The sequence below is a fragment of the Paramisgurnus dabryanus genome, chromosome 15, assembly GCF_030506205.2.
Source record: "Paramisgurnus dabryanus chromosome 15, PD_genome_1.1, whole genome shotgun sequence".
NCBI lineage: Eukaryota > Metazoa > Chordata > Actinopteri > Cypriniformes > Cobitidae > Paramisgurnus > Paramisgurnus dabryanus.
In genome coordinates this window covers 28,091,225-28,114,165 of record NC_133351.1, presented here as the reverse complement: position 1 = coordinate 28,114,165, position 22,941 = coordinate 28,091,225, and the positions used below count along the sequence as shown (strand labels likewise).

The window sequence follows — 22,941 nt, the reverse complement described above, 5'->3', positions numbered from 1 at the left end:
ATCTTCCCCTGCCTCAGATCTAGCCAGACTAAAAAAGTGTGTGTCTATGTGAATAAATTCAATGATCCTAAATACAAACAAGGGCTACATGAGCCGGTGATGAGGGAAAGATTATCATTAAGTAAAATAAATTAATATATTATCCTGTGACATGTTTCTCTTAGGACCATCATACCCGGAATCTTTCCATATAGACCCAAACATCCAAGGGGTCTCCCTTCTCTCCCTTTATACCATGGTGGCCCTTCAAAGATAAAATTAGAAACACAGAGGAAAGAGAAATAGAGAGAGAGAAAGCAAAAGACAGAGATAGAGACAAAAATTATTGTGTTTTAGAATGGTCAGGTTTTATATATTTTTTTTAATATGTTTATGTAATTCAAGTTCAAGTCAAGTTCAAGTCTGTTTTAATGTCAATTGTGTCACATTTGAAGAATTGAACTTGCGTGACTCTCACAGCCTAGGTGTACAAAGATAACTTTAAACACTATACAGTAAACTTTATAACATAACGGACAGTTTTAAACAAATTACAAATAAATACAGTCGATATTTACAGCAAAAAAATTACAATTATAATTTAATTAATTTTGTGACACATGAAAACAAAAATGTCCATACTGGTCTTCCAGGGTTGCCATCGTATCCTAAAACTCCTGGAATTCCAGAATCTCCGCGAGTTCCGTTACAACCATCAGCTCCTGGTTTTCCACGAGAACCAGCTTGACCAGGATGACCCTGAGGAGATTTCAGAAGACTTTAGTTGCACCTAAGACATCCTGACATTCTCTAAAATAGGAAAATCGACTATGCGTAGTGCAACCTGTAAACCATGGTTTACTGCCTCTTGTGGCGCATTGCTTTATTTGATTTGTCTTACACAAAATGTGTCCTATTTTAAGTATCAGGCATGTGATTGGCTAAGGACAAAAAAGCAGGAAAATATATTAAGACCCCCCCCCCACACACACACACGCCAATCAAACTGGTGGCGGATCTATACGGATAGTAAAGTAGGACCCATAACAACTTATTTGAACAAAAAAACACATTTTAATTTATTTTACAGCTAGATGTGCAACATGCAACTTTTTTGTACAGTATGACACATAACAACTTATTTGGTGGATGTGTAACAGTGGGAATCAAAAGCAAGTGTCTTGTCCACTGCTCCATCACCACCTCTCTCTATATCAACAACCATGATAAAAAATATGTTTTAACTTATTTTTGTTTTGCATTTTTACCCAACTTTAACAGCTAAATGTGCAACATGCAAATGTTCATGTCAAAAGAAGGCCTATTTTGCCGACATCCAAATAAAATGTAGGCAATGGCTTATAAAGAACTAAAGGCATGGCTACTTTTAATTTTATACTTTAAATAAATTTCCAAGCCTGTACTTTGATACTTTTACTTGAGTAAAGAAGTTAAATCAGTACTTCTATTTTTACCAGAGTATTTTTTTAATACAAATATCTGTAAAATGTGCTGCACAGGACCATTAGTTATAATAAAGTGTCTTAAAGGTCTCTTTTTCTAATTTTAGACCCCTGTAGATGAGTAACTTTGTTAGCTGTTAAACATGAACAATAGAAGGTTGACACTAATAAATAGAAGTAATTGTACAAAAAAGTGCAGGTGCTATTTATTTTAATCAAACTGGTCAACCTTAAAACTTTAAACACACGAAACCTTTGAAACAAACGATGATACAGAGCTCAATCCCAAATCTGCAGCCTTCCGGAGGTCGCATTTCTAAGCTGCATACGTCATCAAGACTCATCAAGAGTCACAATATTAACAATAATGAAGTTTACTATTATTCTTAGTTAATCGTAAATTGTTGTAATATGTTTATCAGGGCTTGACATTAACTTTTTGAGGAACATGTCCTTCGAACAAGTAAATTATTGTTTTATTTGTCCATGCACAAAAGTCACTTGTCCGGGTAAAGATTTATAATATAATGTATTTTTTGAGTTTTGCTAATCAGTGGCGGAGCAAGGGATTTTTTCATAGGGGTGGCCAGGCAGGGGCCAGCAGTTACTCTGGGGTGGCATATAAAATCTCTATCATCCAACCTTAAAATACTTTTAAGTATTATAGTGTGTTAATCAGAATAATGTAACATACAATTGCTACAATAATTTAATTTTTATTCAAATGAATTGAGATTAACATACAATTTATAGTCATAATTCAACCTCCATGTTTTTTCATGTGAATCATGTGAATTTTGAAGGCTACTTTAATGTATTTTACTAAGATTTGTTTGGCTGCTTCTTGCTACTCTTTCTGAAGAAGGATGCTATATCTGCTGCCTTTCTCTTCATTTTTCCCTCATTTCAATGATTGTCTGGCATTAAAACACTAAAGCAAAACATTAAAACATTACCATGTTTTTAAAAACTTATTAGGGTAAATGTATCTAGATTATCTGTTATATATAAAATCAATCTTAATCCTTGCATTTACGCTGTAATGTCTGTGTGGGATATTTTAATGTACAGTGACGAACTCTGTCAGATTCAAATCGGCTGTCACGCGGCGCAAACACACGTAGGCGCGCTGAAAGAGAGATTCTCATTATAAAACAGATTCTTAAACAAGATTTTAAGCCATTTATGTGTTTTTACCGAACTTTAGAAGAGAAATTTATATTCACGCCGGAGCCTGAAGAAACACTCCGTCCCGCGATTCCCGCCCCTCCGTGTTCGTCGATCAGGTTTCATGCACGAATGTAATGCTCAGTTAGGTTAAACCAGGCTCGATGAGGTAACTTATTTCCTTGCCTTTTTTCGGAACCAATATTGTTGCATCGTCCCTCTCTCAGTCGCCACCAGGATATTCTGCAATGGCGCTCGTTTTTCCTCTCATTTCTGTGAAAATTGCTGCTCCAAATCCACCAAGTAAACCGACGTGTATATGTTTGCCGCTTTGTTTCGCGTCACGCGAGTGACAGCCAAACGTCGCAAATGAGGAGAAGAGAGGAGATAAACGATCGGGTCTGATTGGTGAATACAATCATACTTCGCCATCCGCCATTTGCGAACGGTCAGAAACACGTCCTTGTTGATACTTGGAAAGGAAGGAAAATGCATCTCTTTGTCATCTGCCACCGGTGTGGCCCTGTTGCGCGGGGACGGCGATTGTGGTTCCGTCCCGGGTTACCATGGCGACGGCTGTGAGATACCCCCCTCCCCCCTTATTATTTTTTTTTTTACATATCTGCATGATTCACGTAGGTCACATTTTCAGGTCGGAAAATCCGGAATTCCGGATTAATCCGGAAAAATCACATCCCTGAAGTATTTTGGATAACTGAAAATGACTTACCGGAACACCATCTGCTCCGTCAAACCCTGGAACACCTTGCATTCCCTGACAAAAGCCAGAAAATGATCAGAATTGTAAAATGCCAATATTCCATGTAAACTTAAAACTATACACTGTTAGAAAAAATGGTCAATATATGTACTCCAACGGTCACTGGGGCAGTTCCCTTTAAAAGGTCCTATTATATATCACTAGGTACATATATGTATAAATTTGGTACCAAATACCAATATGTACCTTTGAGATACTAATATGCATCTTTGTATTTATACTATAAGCTCACTTTGTTACCAATATGACCACTCTAAGGCAGTGGTTCTCAAACTTTTTAAGCGTGCGGCCCCCCTTGTGTACGGTGCATTCCTTTGTGGCCCTCCCCAAAGAAAATTTATGACAAAACACTGTTATTAAATTTAACATTTTAATTAAACAAAACATATTAAGTTATACAAAGTATAATATTAAAATATAATTTTAATAAATGTTAAAACTAGTTTTATCTAGTGTTATTAATAAGTGCTTTTCACCTAAATGGTTCAGTTTTTCCTTTTAAATTAACCAGTAGCTGCAAAAGGCTATTGGTCAAACTCTCCTGGTCAAAATATAAAAATGTTATAACAAATATATCTGTGTTTAGCTAAAATAAAAATGATTAATTAAATAGATATGGTATTTTCTTTTAACGAAATCACTTTTTAAATTGGTATGCCCATTATTGGTTTAGAAACATCTTTCTAAATTGCTTTATTATATTTCAGAATTCTCTTTAATTATTGAATCGACAGAAACCAGATCTGTGTCAACACCCATCAATACTGTTCTTTATCTGCGTAACCCCCTGCATACTTTTTAAAATGTGCCTATGTAACCCTTTTCATAACTTACCACACTTCCTTTCAGACCCATAAGACCTCCTCTGCCATGGTCTCCTTTCTCTCCTTTTGGGCCCTGCAGGCCTATGTCTCCTGGGCGCCCTTGAGGCCCCGTGGGGCCCTGTGGACCGAGGGGACCAGGCACACCCTAGCGTTCAGATACAAAAGCATCTAGATTAGATCACAGTACATATAGATTTTATTAAGGCTGAACGTATTTACATATTAAGTTATTACATTTATTATATGCAACACATCTCAATGTTCAGGATGACAAAAAGAAAAAAAACTGTAAAAGAACCACATTGTCAGCGGTGTACCATCTGGCATTCACACAGTATTGATCAATACGGGAAATGTGTTATTAATTAATATTCCTCAACAAGCACCCACAATGGTACTTTACTAGCTGTATTTATTTATTTACTACTAGTTTATTTAACAGGGACAATGCAGTATAATATTGCTACAATTTTAAGCAGCTGGTGCTCCATAGGCATCTACAGTAGCCAAACGCTAATTTGCAGTCTAAGTCCCTGGTTAGGCTTTTTTAACAACAATAAAACAAGAATCACACAAAAAAGTTTAAGGTGAGTTAAAACAATTTGAATTTTTTATAAACTCTTCAACTACAAAAATAAAAACAAGAAATATCATGGCTAAAGGGATGAGAAGGTTTGTATAACAACTTACCAGCCTCTAATATACCCACAAAGAAGCTGATTTGCTGATGAAATGTAAACAGTAATTTTATTGTAATAATAGTTTGCAACGTCAACACTATATTTTCCTTGTATATCTTAACAAAATGTTTTTTTTTCCACAGAAAGTGCTGTATGGTTTGGAAAATAAAACACAACCACCAGATGGCATTCTTTACCAAGACATTTTCAGGCCCCATACTGCCACCCAGTGCTCTCCAGGCCACACTACATATATTGTTTTTATGACATGAAGTTCAAGAGCACAGTTTAAGGATACATTGGTTGTTCCTGTTTAACAAACTTTTCTATTCAAATAAGAGAGAATTTACAATGAACACTAAATAGAGCTGACACATATATACTGTACATCACCCAACATATATCTGATCTAGACTCTATGAGGCGGCTTTGTTTAATTATGAAATATAACAGTTTTAACAAACATGCTTTACTAAAAACATTACTTGTTGTGTGCATTTTGAGGTAAAAAAGGGCACTGATGTATTTTAAGATATGTCAGTGCAAGCTGTTTTCAGTTTGGACAGCTCTTACATTTATTTTAGTCTAGGACTAGTCTAATTCCTGTCCGGAAAACCGCCCCTATATCCTACAGTCATCATAAAAAAAAAACATTTACATGTTTCTCATGTTGTACTTTGATATTAGATGAGTGGCATTGCAACTGTGTTTTGGGAGTCTGTCCCTCTTATCTGTGAATCTGTCTGTTTAGCACTGGTGCATTACCATGGAGCGATTTGCTTATAAAAGATGTTATATTAGATGTAGACTGAGATACATTGGGGCCCAAAAGTATTGCATCTGGAGTACTTAATAAAAAAAAACGGGACATATTAAATATGGCCAATTATTAATACATACTAGAATTCATTATCATTTTTGTTCACTTAAACTAAAAAAAGAAAATAAACTTTTTTGCTAGTACTCTCAGAATGATGGATTCACTGTACGACCAAAAAGCAACTGCAAATGCATTTAATGCTTTTCTTTCCCATTTCTATCTACACTGTAAAAAAGTTGGTTCTGGTTGCTTAAACTTTCCTCAACTTCAACTTTTTTATTAAACCTTTTTGAGGTTTATTTCAAACCTTACTCAAAATTCTAAGGCAACCAGGTAACTTCCTTTATTAAACCAACAAACCTTTTTTTTTATAGTGCAGAATTGATTTTATATTCATCAGTCATTATTATCACGTCAGGCATATAAGGGGCAAATAAGGGGTTGGTGTCTCGTTATTCTGGACATGACGGTTACGTTTTTCACTATTTCTTAGTACTTTAATTAAGATTTGTGCAGATTAAGAGCTGAACACTAAACAAACCCCTAATATTCTTTGATTGGATAGATTGATAAACAGGCGCCCTGCTGTCTCATGCACACTTTAAAACTCTTGCCTTTAATCCACACACAAACCAACCAGATCTAAGATCCTGTTTAGACTGAGGGAAGAGTACATGAAGGACACATGTTTTCTGATTAAAGTGAAAGTACATACTGAATACTTTTTTGCACACTGTAAACAGTGCATTTAACAGCATCGAAGATTAAAGGGCATCTGGGTAGTGTGCTGGGGCCGGTTGCACCAGCTGTGCGAAAATTACAATGTAGCCTTGTTACAACGTAAATGGGCACTAAGTAACAATACGTTGTAACTAAATATTTACCTCTCTACATGAATAACGGTCACAATAAGATGTCAGCCAGATTAGATCACATCGATGAGCTCGTAATTGATTAGGGTGACCATACGTGCCATTCTTCCCGGACGCGTCCTGGACAGGATTTCGGTGCATCTTCTGGAAGTCGTATTTGTTGACCGCATACGCCATTTAGTTAAAAACATAAGACATACAATCTTAGTTTCATTCTTACCTTTAAATGTAACGGTTGCTTTCTGTAATAATAATAATCCTCTATGACGTATGTATGCGGTCGACAAATATGACTTCCGGAAGACGAACCCGAAATCCTGGCCAGGACCCGTCCGGGAGAATGGCACGTATGGTAACCCTATAATTGATTATGATTTATTTATTTTCTCCTCCATGTGTAGGATGCATATTTTCAATTAAAAGTATAATGTTTTGAGTTCAACAGCATATGCTTTATTTTTTTTTAAATGACGTGCTGTTCAGACTATTTCCTGTTTTTTTAATTAGAAGGCTTGTGATTGGGTTAAGATAAATAGATGTCATTCTATGCAACAACGCATTACTTTACAGAGACCTTATGACCTACTAGCTACGTTCTGCCTTAAGAACAAATGGTGCAACCGAATAAAGTAAAGAGTTAGTTATAGACTAGCTAGTAGTTACTAAGCCTCTAGTTTGGACTTTACGTCCCAGTTCAAGTAAGAACTTACGATCACTGGTGCAACCGTACCCTGGTTACTTGATGATGATAAAGAGACCTGAGATTTGCATTGTGAGAAGTCTAAAACAGGCATACTGTACATGAACAGAATGTGATATCAGAGATGAATTATGACAAGAATTCATTTCTCATTCATTGACTTTTATCCTTTATACTAAAGCGATAAACTGATAACTACAGCCAAGAACAAAACCTATATTTGTTTTCTGGTTTAGGTCTTTATAAAGGGATACACAGTGGTCCTTATCAGTAAACGGAAAAGATGGATGTACGTGACGTTTTCTGTGGCTACAGAGGTCAAGTACTTAAACCCCTGACCTCTGGGACAATAGCTGGCTACTGTTTAAACGCCGGTGTGAGTCACTAAAAGTTAAAAAATGTGTTTTTCTCAGCCTGTACACAAGGCATCAGGGCATGTCTGAATTCAATTTAATGTTTATGTAACGTCCTATCTACTAAAATGTTAAGTAGATCTGGTAAATATTTAAAGGAAGCATAGATGTACATGTGTGTAATTTTGCAGTCGATGGAAACAATAAAATCTGTGTCAGTGTGTTGGTGCTGAGGCCGTGGGGAGGGGGATCTCGAATACTTGGGTGACGTGTAGCAAATGTTTCCCATGGATCGGAGTAAAAAAAAACTGTGGTTTTAGAAATATAAGACTTCTCCAAGAAAAATGACACATGATGTATTATAAACAAGCCATAATTTAAAAGTCATGGGAGAGTTTACAAAAACATGTCATGATTATGAAACTTATTACCATGGTAATGAGGCATGACCAATGTTTCAATGTCCTGGAAAGAAAACCTGATTGACACAGTGACTAAAATAGCTTTAAAACACTGCCATCATTGCTTTGTTTTTGTTATGTTTAAATGTTAAACTTAATTGAACGTATGTGTTATACAGACATTAGGTGATAGTGATGTTAGACATGATGCTTGCTCATCATAAATGGACAGACATGTGTATTAGTACACGCTGGAAGTCAGTGTATAAACATATTTTGTCTCCTCAGCATTTCTTATCTGATAAGGTTTTATCTGATCGAGTGGGTCGGCTATCTTGATTACTGTTTTTTAAACTTGATTCATTTTTAGGTTAAATCAAAAAAGAAACACAAATAACATGCAGCCCTACACAGTACGAAAAAATTGTCAAAAATGGTCCCAGGATCAGAACTCTTTATAAATGCCCTAATGCTTACCATTTAGGTACTCAAATGCACTTTTTGCTACCAATATGTGAATCTGAGAAACAAATATGACCTCTTGAGGTCAAATGTGTACTTTTTAAAAGGGTACTGCCCTGATGACAGCTAGGGACCATATTTGACTATTTTTATCTGACAGTGTAAACATAATGTTATGTTAATTTTCTTTGGCTTTTAATTAAATACGGCCCGTATCTCAAGACTATTTGTGATTATTTCTTGTCTTGTATGACAGTAATAAGCTAGATGTTTTAAGAGCATCTTAAAGTTCACATTTGGACTTAAAAATTACATTACTGATTTATAATTTGTTTCACTCAAAAGTGTTAATGAAAGTGTAATATTTGCCTGATTTGATATTAAACTTTTATTAAAAATAGTAAATATATACTCAAGATTACTGTGTATGAGTCAATTATCACATACTGATCAATATAAATAGAAATAATTTAGTTAAAACAAAGTACATAAAAATACAGTTTTTGAACATTGATTCTTTTAAAGCTAAATTTTAAACAATAAAATTTTAAGCTAATAAAAATTAAACATCAATATTATTATACTTAAAAATAGTATAACTTTTATTCAGTCCTTTAATAAGAGGCAGAGTGAGTATATGAAACATCTATGTAGTTATTCTTCTGCATATTTCATCTATTATGACAGTGTACACACATAAACACAGGATTTCAACCTGTCTACAACATTTATCTCTTCTTTTAACATCTTATGTCATGACTCACAAGGTCTATCTCGCAATAAAGTGGGCAATGCTCTTCTATAACCTTTAGATTAGCTGAAATGAGGGGCACATTATGGTAGACAGGCACAAAAAAAACTGGCACTACTTAAATCTGACTCAAACTTTTGGCAGACATCAAAGCATATGCACTCAGATAAAAAGGTTCTTGGCACAGGTCCTATCAATCACAGATTAGAGGGAATGCGAATGAATATGTATGTGTGAGGAATGTGTGTGTGCACAAGATAGACATTCATAGCCATAGGAATGCACCTGCTTAAACACACATGAACTTATTAGGACTGTCCCAAGTAGTAGCGATCTGCTTTCCTTCAGTTTGATCATCTGGCATTACAGTTGTAAAACTTCCATCAACCTGACTGACTGCATTCCCTCTACTGTCCAATCATATCTTATCAGTGTAGATGTTAATGGATAGTGAAAGGATGGTGAAAGGATTGAGATCTAAAATAAAGAAAGAAAGTAAAAAAAAGCTGTATGATATTTTTCCTATGTGCACTGCAATGTGTATATCTCCTATGTACCCTGAAGCAATACAATAGCTTTTATAAATCTTTTTATATACATATATTTGCTATATGTTTCACAGCACACAAACCAAACTCAATTTCATTGACGAAAATATTTGTAAAAGTCTTTTAACACAAAATATGAATTTGGAAAATATCTTGAACGCACTTCTCGCTCCTACACGGAAGAGAGACAAAGGGCTCTGGTGGGCAACAAGCAAAATTTTTTCATTAAACTAAACTTTCATCTAACCAAGTCACGGCATGGATAAAAAGGGAAGACGTGGTCCAAAAAGGTGTAAAAACAAGTCTAAAATCTCTAAATCAAAGGAAAGGGAGAGGGCGAATGAATGGCCCTTAATGCATTAAGAAAAACACAAACAGACATCGTCCCAAATGTGCATTTGTGTGAGGAGGAAATGAGCGATCAGCCATTAGTTCAAGTCAACGACAGCTCTTGTGAATGCCAGGTCAAGGTGAAACTCTCCCAGGGTTCTCCAGTTCACAGCGGGGCATTAAAACATACATGTCATTTCCTATTTCTCTCACCCTCTCCCTCGACCTCACACCATCTCTTCCTCTCTGCATTAATCTCCTGTCTTTTGTTCGGGTACTCTTTTAATTATACTGCACTCTCATGGCAGCACCACGATTCAAGATAACTTAGTTTAAATTCTTTGTCTTAATCTTCTGCTCTGGTGTCTTCAACAAGATGCAGTGCTTTTTAACCTCACATACCTTTCGATTTACCTATTTTATTCTGGTTTTCCAGTGTAAACCCACTGTGTGACGGAAATGCCACATTTAAATGTTAAGTGTCTCCTTACTGCCTCTATTACCTCATCGGCAAAGAATCTGAAGGAAAACAAGAAACAAGGAAGAGCTGTGTGGTGTATGTGTCTGCTAGGGGATTTAAAACACCTGGTGGTCCTCGATGCTTAACCAGGGGGTCTGTGAAATAATTTGTTATACATTATATGATTGTGTTGTATTATTAAGAAAGGGATATTTACATCAGAGATCCATGTCAGTCTTGCTACTGTTCATTTATGAAAGCTTTCAAGATCATTTTAAAGTATTACTGTTGAGTCCAAATGTGAACAAAACAACCCTCTTATAAACAGAAGTTGAATTAAAAGGTTCAGGAAAAAAATGTGTATGAAACAAGTGTAAAAATATGCTTTAAGGTATGCTTAGTAACTATTAGACTTTAAAGGGGTCTTTGGAAATGTTTCTCCCCTTTAAGGGGTCCCTGGCTGCAAAAGGTTTGAGAACCCATGTGCTAGGGGATTGCTGGTTCATGTCTAGAGTAACAACCCAGTCTCACCCCATTTCGTCAATATTTGACGACACTTGACCATTCGTCATATGTTGACGTGAAGGGTATACCTTTCGCGTCATTTTTTGACGAACTGGGGACTTCAATACTATTACGTCCGTTGCATTCTCTTTCCTATTTTATTACCATTTGCGCGTCGGTTTAGGGTTAGATTTACATAATGACATCCCTACCCAAACCTAACTCTAACCCCAACGCCAGGTGACAACTGTTTCTAACCCCAACGCCAGGTGACAACTGTTTAATTTCGCGTACACTGTTTAATTTCGCGTACACTGTTTAATTTTGCGTAATCTAACCCTAAACCGACGCGCAAATGGTAATAAAATAGGAAAGAGAATGCAACGGACGTAATAGTATTGAAGTCCCCAGTTCGTCAAAAAATGACGCGAAAGGTATACCCTTCACGTCAACATATGACGAATGGTCAAGTGTCGTCAAATATTGACGAAATGGGGTGAGACTGTGTTAAGAGTAAGCAAGATGCATGTCGATAAGATGTTGCATTAAAGATGCAATCAGTAACTTTTAGAAGGATCTGTTGACAGAAATGCATAATATACATAACTATATTATACATAACCTTACATAATGAACCGTATTGTTGTTATTACCATAGAATGAGCCATTTTTATCTACATGCACCATGGGTCTCCTAACATGGAAGTCGCCATAATTTTTCTACAGTAGTAGCCCTAAACGGACAAACTGCTCTACAGTGCGCGCTTCGCCCCTATGTTTAGTAACAGCTTGTGCCAGTGAAACAACTATTTTGCTTTAAAAAAAATCTTCTGTCAGGATTTACTAAAGACGCACAGTAAAAAAATAGCACTGACCTTGCTGCATTTGCATTTGTAGGAGTTTCCCTTTCAGATGCAACGTTTACAGGAGGTTGTTTAAGGTTTGCAATTCTCAGTTGAATGGTAGATTATTTAAGACCTAAAAGCATCGGTCTTAAACCCTCCACTAATTTTTGCTGCTCTTGGGAGATTGCATTTGTCATAATGGAATTTAGATTTTTGCACCTTTGTTCTTTAACGTGTGCCTTGTCAATAATTCACCTGCAAAAATTGAAATCTGGCCCTTAGATGTCTTAGGGCTCTATCTTGCACCCAGCGCAATTGACTTTGTCAGTGACGCATGTATCATTCGTATTTTGCCCCGGCGCACAGCGGGTTTTTCCCGTCACAGAAGCACGTCGGCAAACTAGGGAATGAACTTGCGCTCCCTGGGTGGTTCAGCGCAAAAAAAGAGGCGTGTTCCGGCGCAAACCATTCCTGATGCTATTTTGCAGTTTCAAAAAACAATTGCGCCACTGACCAGAAAAAAAAAGTTTAAAGTCAGTGGCGCGTTGCGCGTTGTTCATTATGCTATTTTAAGGGCGCATGCTTGACCATAATGTATAGTGTGCACAACGCGCATACACTTTGCTTATCTAATCTACACAGATGCAACAGTTATTTTTGCAAATCATAAATTGTTACACTTAAAAATATTAATACACGAGATAAGGGGAATCATAGTGGTGAGCATTGTGGTGATAGTTTTTATTTATTCTCATGCAAATAACGATTAAAATATTTTCATAACTTTGTTGTGTGGCTGTATTACGTTTATTTTATGTAAATAATAATTAAAATGTTTTCATAAGAAACCTTAATGTATATGAACTTGATTTGTAAGAGTACTTTGGGGTTGGACCTTGCTTGCGTTTCTTGGGTCCGATTTCAAAGCCCCCAAACCCTTTCAGCGGTGAGGGTGGACGCAGCGATGTCCTCTGCTGGCGTCAAGTTCTGAGGCAGATCCACCTCCCGTTACACGGCGTGCCCGATTTATGCTGGCAAGCGTGGGATTCCCCCGTACAAGGACGTCGGTCTCCTCGGCTGTAAACCGCTCCTGGCGTGCGCCTGGTAAATCCGTCATAATAATAGCAACTCGCCACGGAACTTGCGCCCTTGCGTTTAAAGGGAATGTTGGCTAGCGTTCTGATTGGTTTATTTGACGTTACGCCCAAACCACACCTATGAATAATGAACCTACTTCAGACCAACCCCTTATTGATTTGCGCCCGGCGCAAGAGTTATTTCTCACGCCGGGAAAATAGCAACAGCGCCCAAGATCCGCCCACAAACTCACTTGCGCGTTGCGCTTCGCACTTGCGTTTCAGATCGTTAAAATAGGGCCCATAGTGTCTGAGGAAGACTTCTTAAAGGTGTAAGGGAGGTTTAGCGGCATCTAGTGGTGAAACTGTGAATTGCAACCAACGGCTCAGTCCAAATCTGTCCTTTTGGAAACGCATAGAAAAGCAATGGTAGCCATCACAGGACAAACATCTCATCGTCTGAAACAACGTAGTGACAAAACGCTCTATAGAGCAGTTTGTCCATTTAGGGCCACTTTAGAAACATGACAGCAGTGTATGAAGATAAACACTGCTCATTCTAGGCTAATTAAAACAAATACAGTTCATTATGTAAGGTGTTTATACACCACTGATAATAATGTTATGTATATTATATTGCATTTCTGTCAAGAGATTCTTCTAAATTTTACACATTGCACCTTTAAATGATCACTTCGAGTAAGTGAAATTGACTGCACATCCATTTAACATCCAGATCAACAGTTAAACAATATAATATCTGACTAATGCATTAGCTTTTTAAGTTTAAAAAATATATATATAAACAAAATACTGACATAAACCATCCTTCCTGTGGTAGTGATTTTGTGGTAGTGATTTAGCTGTGTTCAGACTGAAGTTACAGGGATCAGTAGTACACATCATGAGCTCACATACTGGATCTGTTCTAACTGTTGAAACAGTGTTGAAGTACAAACAGTAGCTCTAATCTGAGAGGAAACAGGAAGCACACTGGTGACTACAGACAGGATGCTCTGAGAAAAGCCTGATCATCAGGACTACTGTATACCAGGACCTCTTAAAGGGGCCATAGCTTGAAAATATGACTTTTTCTGTGTTTAAGTGCTATAATTGGGTCCCCAGTGCTTCTATCAACCTAGACAACGTGAAAAAGATCAACCCAGTAACTTTGTTTTGGTAAGCCATTATTTGCAAGTATGTGAAAAATTAGGTCGTTCAGATTTCACCTGTTTTGTGAGGTAGGTAGCAAGGCCAATTACAATAATACCGCCCCTTAATCTGCACTATCCAACCACGGCACTGCAATTTAGTGCAGAGAGAAAAAAAATGACAGCACAATTGAGTTTCAATTGCAACGAACCACCATCAATTGCATTTTAAAGGACACACCCAAAAATGGCACATTTTTGCTAGGTCCAAAAATAAATTATCTGTGGGGTATTTTGAGCTAAAACTTCACATAAGCAATCTGGGGACACCAACGACTTATTTTACATCTCATGATTTGACCCCTTTAAATACCATCTTAATACTGCATCAAAATTAATTCTGTCAATATTTGCTCACAATTATGTAATTTCACCATAATTCAACGCAATAGTAATTTGTTATGCCACTACTGTCTCAAAAGAGTCATGTTTCAATACCCATTTTAATGAAATGGGTATTGAAAGATGTGCATAAATTCTAAACTCAATTGAGTTTTAATACGATAAAACAATATTCATAATCTACGATGAAAGCACATTTACCAAATACAATTAACTCTTTTATGCGCATCAAAGATTCATGTGACCGTCCCGAAGGATGCAAGTGCGATGGGATAACTGGTCTAACCATATGACTGATCCTGTTTCTCAGCATCTAAGTTTTCATAATTTTTGACTTACTGGATGGAAACGGTGCTTTTTACATGCTATTTATGCAGTATTTTTAATTCTGCACATAAATTAAACTCATAATTAAATGGAAACAAAACAAATGGCAGTTCATAATCAATAGTTGGGGGCTGTCAAGCTTCAAACAAAAAAATGAAATGACACATAGGGGTGCGTGGGGCAAAAACTAATGCGGGGTTAGTTGTAACACGGACTGTTTACAAGGTTGAGCATTTTGTTTTCCCAGTATTTTTTTCATGCTGCCAAAAGACGATCTCCCGCAAATCATTGGAAATATATAATTTTTCCAGGGCGTTATTGATGAACGAGTGTTTTGGTGGCATGTAAGTACATTTTTTCATCATATGTTTTTTTTTTTGTTTCTAAGTTGGGTGTGTAAGATACCAAATCCAGTGCTATGTCATATTAATCAGTGTCTTGTTGACTAAAACATAGCATCGTTTTGAAATATGTCTGCAGCTCTTAGCAACTTTTTGGTGGGCTTGAAAATATTTTGACCCAGCGAGGTTAATTGTAACCCCTCAGCACTTACGAAATATGTTTATGTTAGCGTAATTCCTGCCATTGTTTTAAATAGGCTACACACCAATGATTGCTGGCTGCCAACAAAATAAATGTGCCTGTCTTATCAAATTGTCAAATGTGTCAATTGAATTTTTGTTCATATCTTTAATATTGATTGAATAAGTTCACGTCAAAGATCATTATCTCAGAATTTGATTTTGAAACTGTAGTATGGTTATTACAGACTGGGTCACATATAAAAAATGTTTTGTTATAATTGTGCTGCTTTTCTCACATATTTAGACATTAGTATCGATTTATAATTGAACTATTGTTAGAAAAGGGCTGGATGAATAAATACAGTGTGGATACCTGTCTATTATAGACAGATATATAAACAATATCCACTTCAAGTATATAGACAAAATAGTATTAAAATATTTGACTGCAAACTTAATTTTTAGCAAGTGTTACAACTAACCCCCTGCCCGTTACAATTAACCCCAACTATGGTAAAAGAATGGTAAGTACTACAAGTTCAAATGTTCATTTGTAGCAGTGATGTTTGTGTTGCTTGTGTAAAAATATAATTAATCAAACTGAAATATTTTTTTAATGATTGAGCCAAAACCAAAACGCATTAGGTTGTGCCCCGCTCTCCCCTGCTGTACGATAAGATTTGAAAATGTAATGGCTCATTTAATGGTGCTTTTTGGAGCTGAAAAGCTTTAGTCACTATGTTACTCCCATTGTATGGCAGAACTCTTTTTCAAAGTTTCAATCTTTCCACGGAAAAAATAACTGTACTGTTTGGAACGGCATGGCTTTAAAAATGCCAAATGTTGCAACCGTTTTCTGATGCTGTGTTGAAATAGCATTCATCTGTTTATTGGTTAAAGTGTAGCATTTCCTCCAAACACATTTTCGACACACATTCCAAATCAAATTTGAACAGGATTTCTCAGCAATCCAAGTCTCCCCTCCCGCTTTATAGGAGTCTAATATTATGTTCCGAAGGCAAAAATCCAAGCAGTAGTGAGATCCAACCTAAGCTGTGAATGCTATTAGTTATACAACAACAGTTCTGCATGTTCCTTACAACCCCTGTCCAAAAACTGCATAACACACCCATGTGAAAAGAACAAAACAAAGAGTCTCCCGCAGCTGACATCAACAGTGTTTCAGTTGTACCTGCGTGTCACAATAATTTTGATATCGTGACAAGAACCGCCTAGCCGTTATATCACCATCCACCCACTCTCCTCAGCGCAGACACAAACAATCTTACACAGATCGTCTGAGTATAGTGAAGGTGTTAGATGAAAATGATTCATGAATCTAAGGTGTGTATGTGTGCAGTAACTGGAAATCTATCAGACTACTTAACTTTACACAACTTTACAAAAATAGCAATCAGCATTCAACTGAGACATCAAAGAAAGCAGTCCTACTGAAGCGGTTCATATTGTTTGTCCATACACAGTCAAAAGAAAAAAGCTGTACCATTTAAAATGGTCCTAATATGTACCATTTAGGTCTTAATATATACCATTTGAAGCACTGATATGTACTTTTGAGGAACGAAGATAAAGCCTTTAGGTAGAAATGTGTACTTTTGGAAAGGGTACCAGCCTAGTGACAGCTTTTGTAGCTTTTATTCTAAAAATGTAAATCAGTAGTTTAATAACAACAACAACAACAACAACAACAAAAGAATTACCTATAGCCTTGTTAGATTATGATTTTTTGGTTTCAGTACTAAACATCTATAGTAGGGATGTGCATCGATGCATCGCGCTCCCATTAAAAAGACCTGTCTAAAATCGATTCTGAATCGTAAGGCTCCGATTCTGTGTTTCATGCACAGCTTGTGCATGTACTACGGCTCCGTGATCAGTAGGAAGTCCTTATCAATCTAAAATCACTACAAGTTTGACTCGTTTATAACGTGCATTTAAAAAAGCAACACTCTTCAAACACAATCATTTAAAATATTCTTTATTACCATGAAAATACCGGAAACAATCTGAAGAACAACGATATAAATATTCCTTTAGACATTTCCTGGAATAGTGTTTCGTATACTACTTCTTCTGTGGCACAAATGGTGTTTCTAAGCGAGAGCGCCCCCTGGCTTTTGGATGTGGCTGCATTTCACCGTAATTCATTCAAATTCATTCATGAGAAAACGCGCATTTGCCCGATTAATTGTCACAACCCTAATCTATAGTAGTGATAGACCGATATATCTGCCGGCCGATATATCGGTCCGATATTTGCGAGTTTTATGTGTATCGGCATCGGCCGATACGTGGCTGCCATGTTTGCAGATTTTTTCCGACATTAGTTACAGACAGAGTGCTGGAAGCCGCAAGCGATTGCAGGTCATGTGACTAAAAACAACCAACCTTTGCATGACAACATCAAAAGCTCGGCCTAACAGCTGATCATAGATGGACAAAGCGGGCTTTTTATTAACTCTTTTTAATATATCTTAAAATACATCAGTGCCCTGTGTTTTGCCTCAAAATGGACACAAGTAATGTTTTTAGTAAGGCATGTTTGTTAAAACTAGTTATATTTCCTAATTAAACTAAGCTCTAGTCCTAGATTAAGATAATTCCTGTCCGGGAAACCACCCCTATATATATTTGTAGTAAAGTGCTAGAAATCAATATCCTTTGCTGATAGTTCCTCATCATTGTGGAGAGTGCAGTTCATGGTTTCATAGCACCCTTACCTGTTTTTACTATTTGTTAAATATAGTTTTTTAAGTTCAAGAAATGTTACTTTTTTAAAATTGAGACTAGTAACATTTGGCATCATCGTGTCATTTTTGTGATGTAAATTGAGTGAGCAAAAGCAGTATTGGCTCCAACTATCGGCTCAAGAAAATCGACAGCCTGTATCGGTCATCAGCTAAGGCTGATGAAACAAAAATCGGCATCGGCACTAAAAAATCCATATCGGTCGATCCCTAATCTATAGGGTAAGGCATTCTGGAAGGTTAATAAACAGTAATGCTCATATTTTTAGATTTAAATTTTTGTGTGTATTCCTAACATTTCTATAAAGTCACTTTTAATAATCTATGATCTTCCTCAAAAGTTAAGAGAATGGCATGCATAAAACCGTTTTTTTTTGAAACTGCAATAGCCAAGGAGGTAATTTACGCTGATTGCAAGAATATGTGCAAATGTGAAGATGCCATTCCTGTGACTATCTTCATTCTCTTTGTTTTCACAAGCACTCCGAGGTAGGACCAGAAGAGAATTAACTGCTAAAGAAATAAATATACTACCCATGTGGTTACACGTGACATCAGCATGAATCACTAGAGCAGGTGCGGAGGGTCCTGCAGGTCTGGGATCAGTTATGTGCAATCTTCCATTTGATTTGTGTTCTCATTAAATAAAACTTTTCTATGAGGAAAAAGACCCTTGAGTCACCTGGGCAAAAACATGTTTTTGTGTAACAGAACCAAATAGTGTGCCAATGATTATTAAGAAATAATTTAAATAATCTAATGCAGAACATTTTTTATCTTTATGGCAGACTGTCTCTTTGAAAATGTTTTATTTATAGAGAAACTAAAACAGTAAAAGTAATGTATTACATATTTTTATGCTAATCATGTCAGGACAACTGTTACTTAAAACTGGCCATGTCAATTTTCATATTTCAAACACAGATTTATTAAATAATTAAATATTTTATATCCATGTTTAATGTAAATAATTGTGTTAAATTAAAATTTGGACATAAATGTGTGTTGGCAGTGTGTGAACACAAAAATCCACTCACTACTTTTTAAATTCCCATTAAACCAAAGCAGTCTCATTAGACATTCTGTTTTGATTTTCTTGTTAATGTGACGTCACACTGATAAAGCCATGCCCACAGCCACTGACTGACAGTCCATAGTTTGCATCCTCAGCGAGTTATACTCTGTCCACCGTATCTCAATAGTTAGATACTATTGTCTGAGACTGTGTTCACAAGAATCAGACCTATTTTAACCGAAAGCGCTCACTGTCTGTTGGTAAGGTAGTGAGGAGCAGTAGCTAATTTACATTTAAAGGTATAGACACGAAAACAGAGCGTTATTGCTCCCACTCAAATAGGGACATATTATACATGCTATAATAAATGATCTGAGGGGGATTTTAAATGGAATATTCAAAGACACATTCTGGGCACACGAGACCTATATTACATCTTGTAAAAATTTGCATAATAGGTGCCCTTAAATGTTATAACAACCGCCTTAGTCTACACCTACACTGTCAGAAAAAAATGTCGATATAGCTGTCACTGGGATGGTACCCTTTCAAAAAGCACACCTTTGCACCAAAGATTGGATATTAGTTAGGGATGTCCCAATCAGGTTTTATTGATCTCGAGTCTGAGTCCGAGTCATTTGATTTTGATCTGCCGATACCGAGTCCTGTTCCGATACTTCTATAATACATAAAAAAAGAATAAAGAAGAGCGAAAAAAAGAGATCCAGGATGTTCCTTATGTCATTGCTGTTTCTGTGTGGAGTCAAAAGGATCTAACTCTGTGCCAGCGCATAACTATAGATGTGTTAAAAAAGAGAGAATATATATAGTATATATATACAGGGGTTAAATTGGGATCTTTTTGGGGGAGGCGGGGTTCAAGGGGTGACATGTTTAATCCTGATGACAGCAAAGCCACTGATGTGTTTCAATGACATTTTGGACCTCTGATAGGATTTTATAAGTTTCAGCTTTAAAGCTGTGCCACAGGTTGACCCGAACTTTAAAACCTAAACTTTAAATTATGCACATCTATGAGTCTCACACCCTATATGCATTTGTTGCACATGTCATTATGCACAATTGAAACCACATGATCGGGCTCGATTTCGGATTCCGTTATAGGATCGGGACATCCCTATTATTAGTACATCAAAAGTACATTTTTTGTAACAAATGTATACATATCTCTACCTAAATGGTACCTATCAGCACCTTATTAAACAATTCTGACATTGTAAATGTTTTCTTACTGAATCCTCTCACTACCATTTCCTATCATTGCATCTGGTTTCCAGTGAGATATCAGTACCAGGCTGTGATGTGCAAAAGCAGTCAGCCCACATTACAAAGTGCAAATCTTAGCATGTGAACTACGTAGCTACTGTACAATAACTTGTGCTGCTGTTTGGCTAACCGTTCATTTGTTTGACATTTCATTTAGCATAAGGTTTATTTAAATACTAAGATGATGTACAGGCCTGTGCAGGGAGATATACAGTACAGTACTGTATCTTAAAGGGAACATCATCACCGGTGGTGTGCAGATCCATACTAAGTAAACAGTGGGCAGGTCGGCACGCTACAAATGCAACAGCAGCAAGATAAAACCCTCAGTAAAATCCAACTGTTTGAGGGACTTAACAAACCAGATGCACTATAAAAAATCCTTACATTGTTAAGTTTAATCAACTTGAATTTACAATTAATTACAACTTTAGTGAGGAGTTGCTAGAAATGATAAAAATAAAGTTGAATTAGCTTTAAGTTATTTTAACTTTATTTTTATCAATTATAGCAACTCCTCACTAGTCAAGAAAGTGAGTTTTAAATTCAAGCTGATTAAACTTAAAAATGTAAGTGTAACAAGGTATTATTACAGTGTAGTTGATAATAAATGGATCAGACGTGTTTATTTTTTTTAGCATGATCAAAGGCTAACGCAATTCAGAAGGATCTGAACTTTGGTTCAAATGATTCGACCTCAGTCTGATGATAAAGCAGGCTGTACAGAGAGGTACCCTATGTCCTGCCCAGCTCCCTGTCTTTGGCTTTAAAAGGAAAATGTGAGCTTCATTGTCTTGACATCCCCTAACGGGTGCCAATAAACACACAGAAACAAAGAGTTGGAGATGGAGAGAGAGTGACAGATTACAGCAGACGGAATGGATTATGAGCAAGTCCAGACCTTTATGTGCAATTATGTGTGCGTGCATCAATAATGCCAACAACTGTAAAAATTTATACACAAACTCAAGGCCATATACAGTCATACTGAGCTCTCTTGAGGCTTTAAAATGCACTCTTCTCACGGCCTTCTGCTGACAAGAGTTTACAATAAACTGAATGTAATACATTGATATTGTTGATGCTGCTTTTGTGTGATTAAGAATGTCAGTGTAGGTTTTTCTCTGTGTTTAACTAAGCAGCGATGGAAATGTTGTGTGGCAAGCAAGTAGACTATAAATTTAAATCTTGTTTTAGCACTTTCTCCATCGGGAGCATTTAGGAAGGCTCTTCAATAAAAAAAACTATGGGAATGTGACCAAAAGTAACATTGACCCTATACAAACAAATAAACATTTTTAAGCCAGGAATGTGCAGGTCAGTGTCCTCGGAGGATGCGGGAAAATCCCTCTGCTTCTGATTCTAATAAAGCCTCTCCGGAGCATTAGGTCAAGGGTGAGAGGTCAAAGGTAAGGTTGAACTGAACCTACAGAGGTTCATGTCCTTTTTAGACTAGACCAAAATACAGCTGATACTTGTTGAGCTATTAAGACCATTCATGTGGACTTAATAAAACACGGATGACGCAGATGTACCGCTACTCATTAGCCAATGACTTTTGTAGGCCTGACTATAAGCAGCATGTTGTTACCCCTGTGTATTGTTTATAAGCAGTCTGTACCTAACAGACCTTGTCCAAGTAGGAGGTTGTAGCTTATTTTATTTAGTCTATGACTAATCTTCAGAATGAAATATCTCCGGTCCTTGGGAAATACGATAGTGGAAATACACGTGAGGCTGCTTCCACACAGATGCAGCACATATACCATCTCTCATATGTCCTCTCAATTTTTTTCCCACAGTATTTACTTCGTTGCACACTAGGCTAAAGAGCTGGAGCTGTTACCATGGTGCATACTGTTGGTTTAGTAACAGATATCTCCCATAAGGAAGGCAGGAATCTGAACAGGATGGTTGAGAGATAGAGGCTTAAAGTGCATGTCTGATCATTTTAAGTGTCATCCTTGTTTGAAACCATATTTCACATTTACAGAGGCTCAAAAGGTTTTCTGACAGCTAAGAAATCCTTTTGAAAACACTATCATGTGACTTTTTCTCAGACATTTTTGTCACTACTTTGTAAAATCTGGTCTTACAGTTGTTTTTAGAGGCTGTAGAGAAGTCAATTCACCACAGGTGTACTAGTTCGGCAGATTCTCTGTAGATTGTTCTCATATATTTAGTCTTTTTTCACACATATTTCTTTATTTTTAAAATGTTACTTCACTCACTAGCAGAAGATTAAAGTAAAACACAATAAAGAGCCTGTCCACCAGCCTGTATACAGTACGTACAATTTTTGTATTATATTGGCATTTCATCCAGACAGAGCCTGAAACCGCAATTGTTTAAAAACTGGAGCCCAGAGTGGATAAATCAGAACACGACATCCTGTTGGTTTCGTGTGTACAGCCAATCTGTGCATTTTGTGATGCTATGAAGTAGGGGTGC

The 22,941-nt window shown here is 36.6% G+C and overlaps 1 protein-coding gene across 1 annotated transcript in view; it reads right to left on the bottom strand.

Annotated features, from left to right (window-relative positions):
• The window catches only part of col4a2 (collagen, type IV, alpha 2), a 143,664-nt gene that overhangs the window by 34,849 nt on the left and 85,874 nt on the right, over positions 1 to 22,941 (bottom strand). The window contains exons 5-8 of the mRNA XM_065292942.2: positions 4,225 to 4,359; positions 3,340 to 3,384; positions 622 to 738; positions 176 to 244 (exon numbers count right to left, since the gene is read on the bottom strand). Coding sequence (XP_065149014.1) covers positions 176 to 244; positions 622 to 738; positions 3,340 to 3,384; positions 4,225 to 4,359 — 366 coding nt within the window. The remainder of the gene's footprint in view (positions 1 to 175; positions 245 to 621; positions 739 to 3,339; positions 3,385 to 4,224; positions 4,360 to 22,941) is intronic.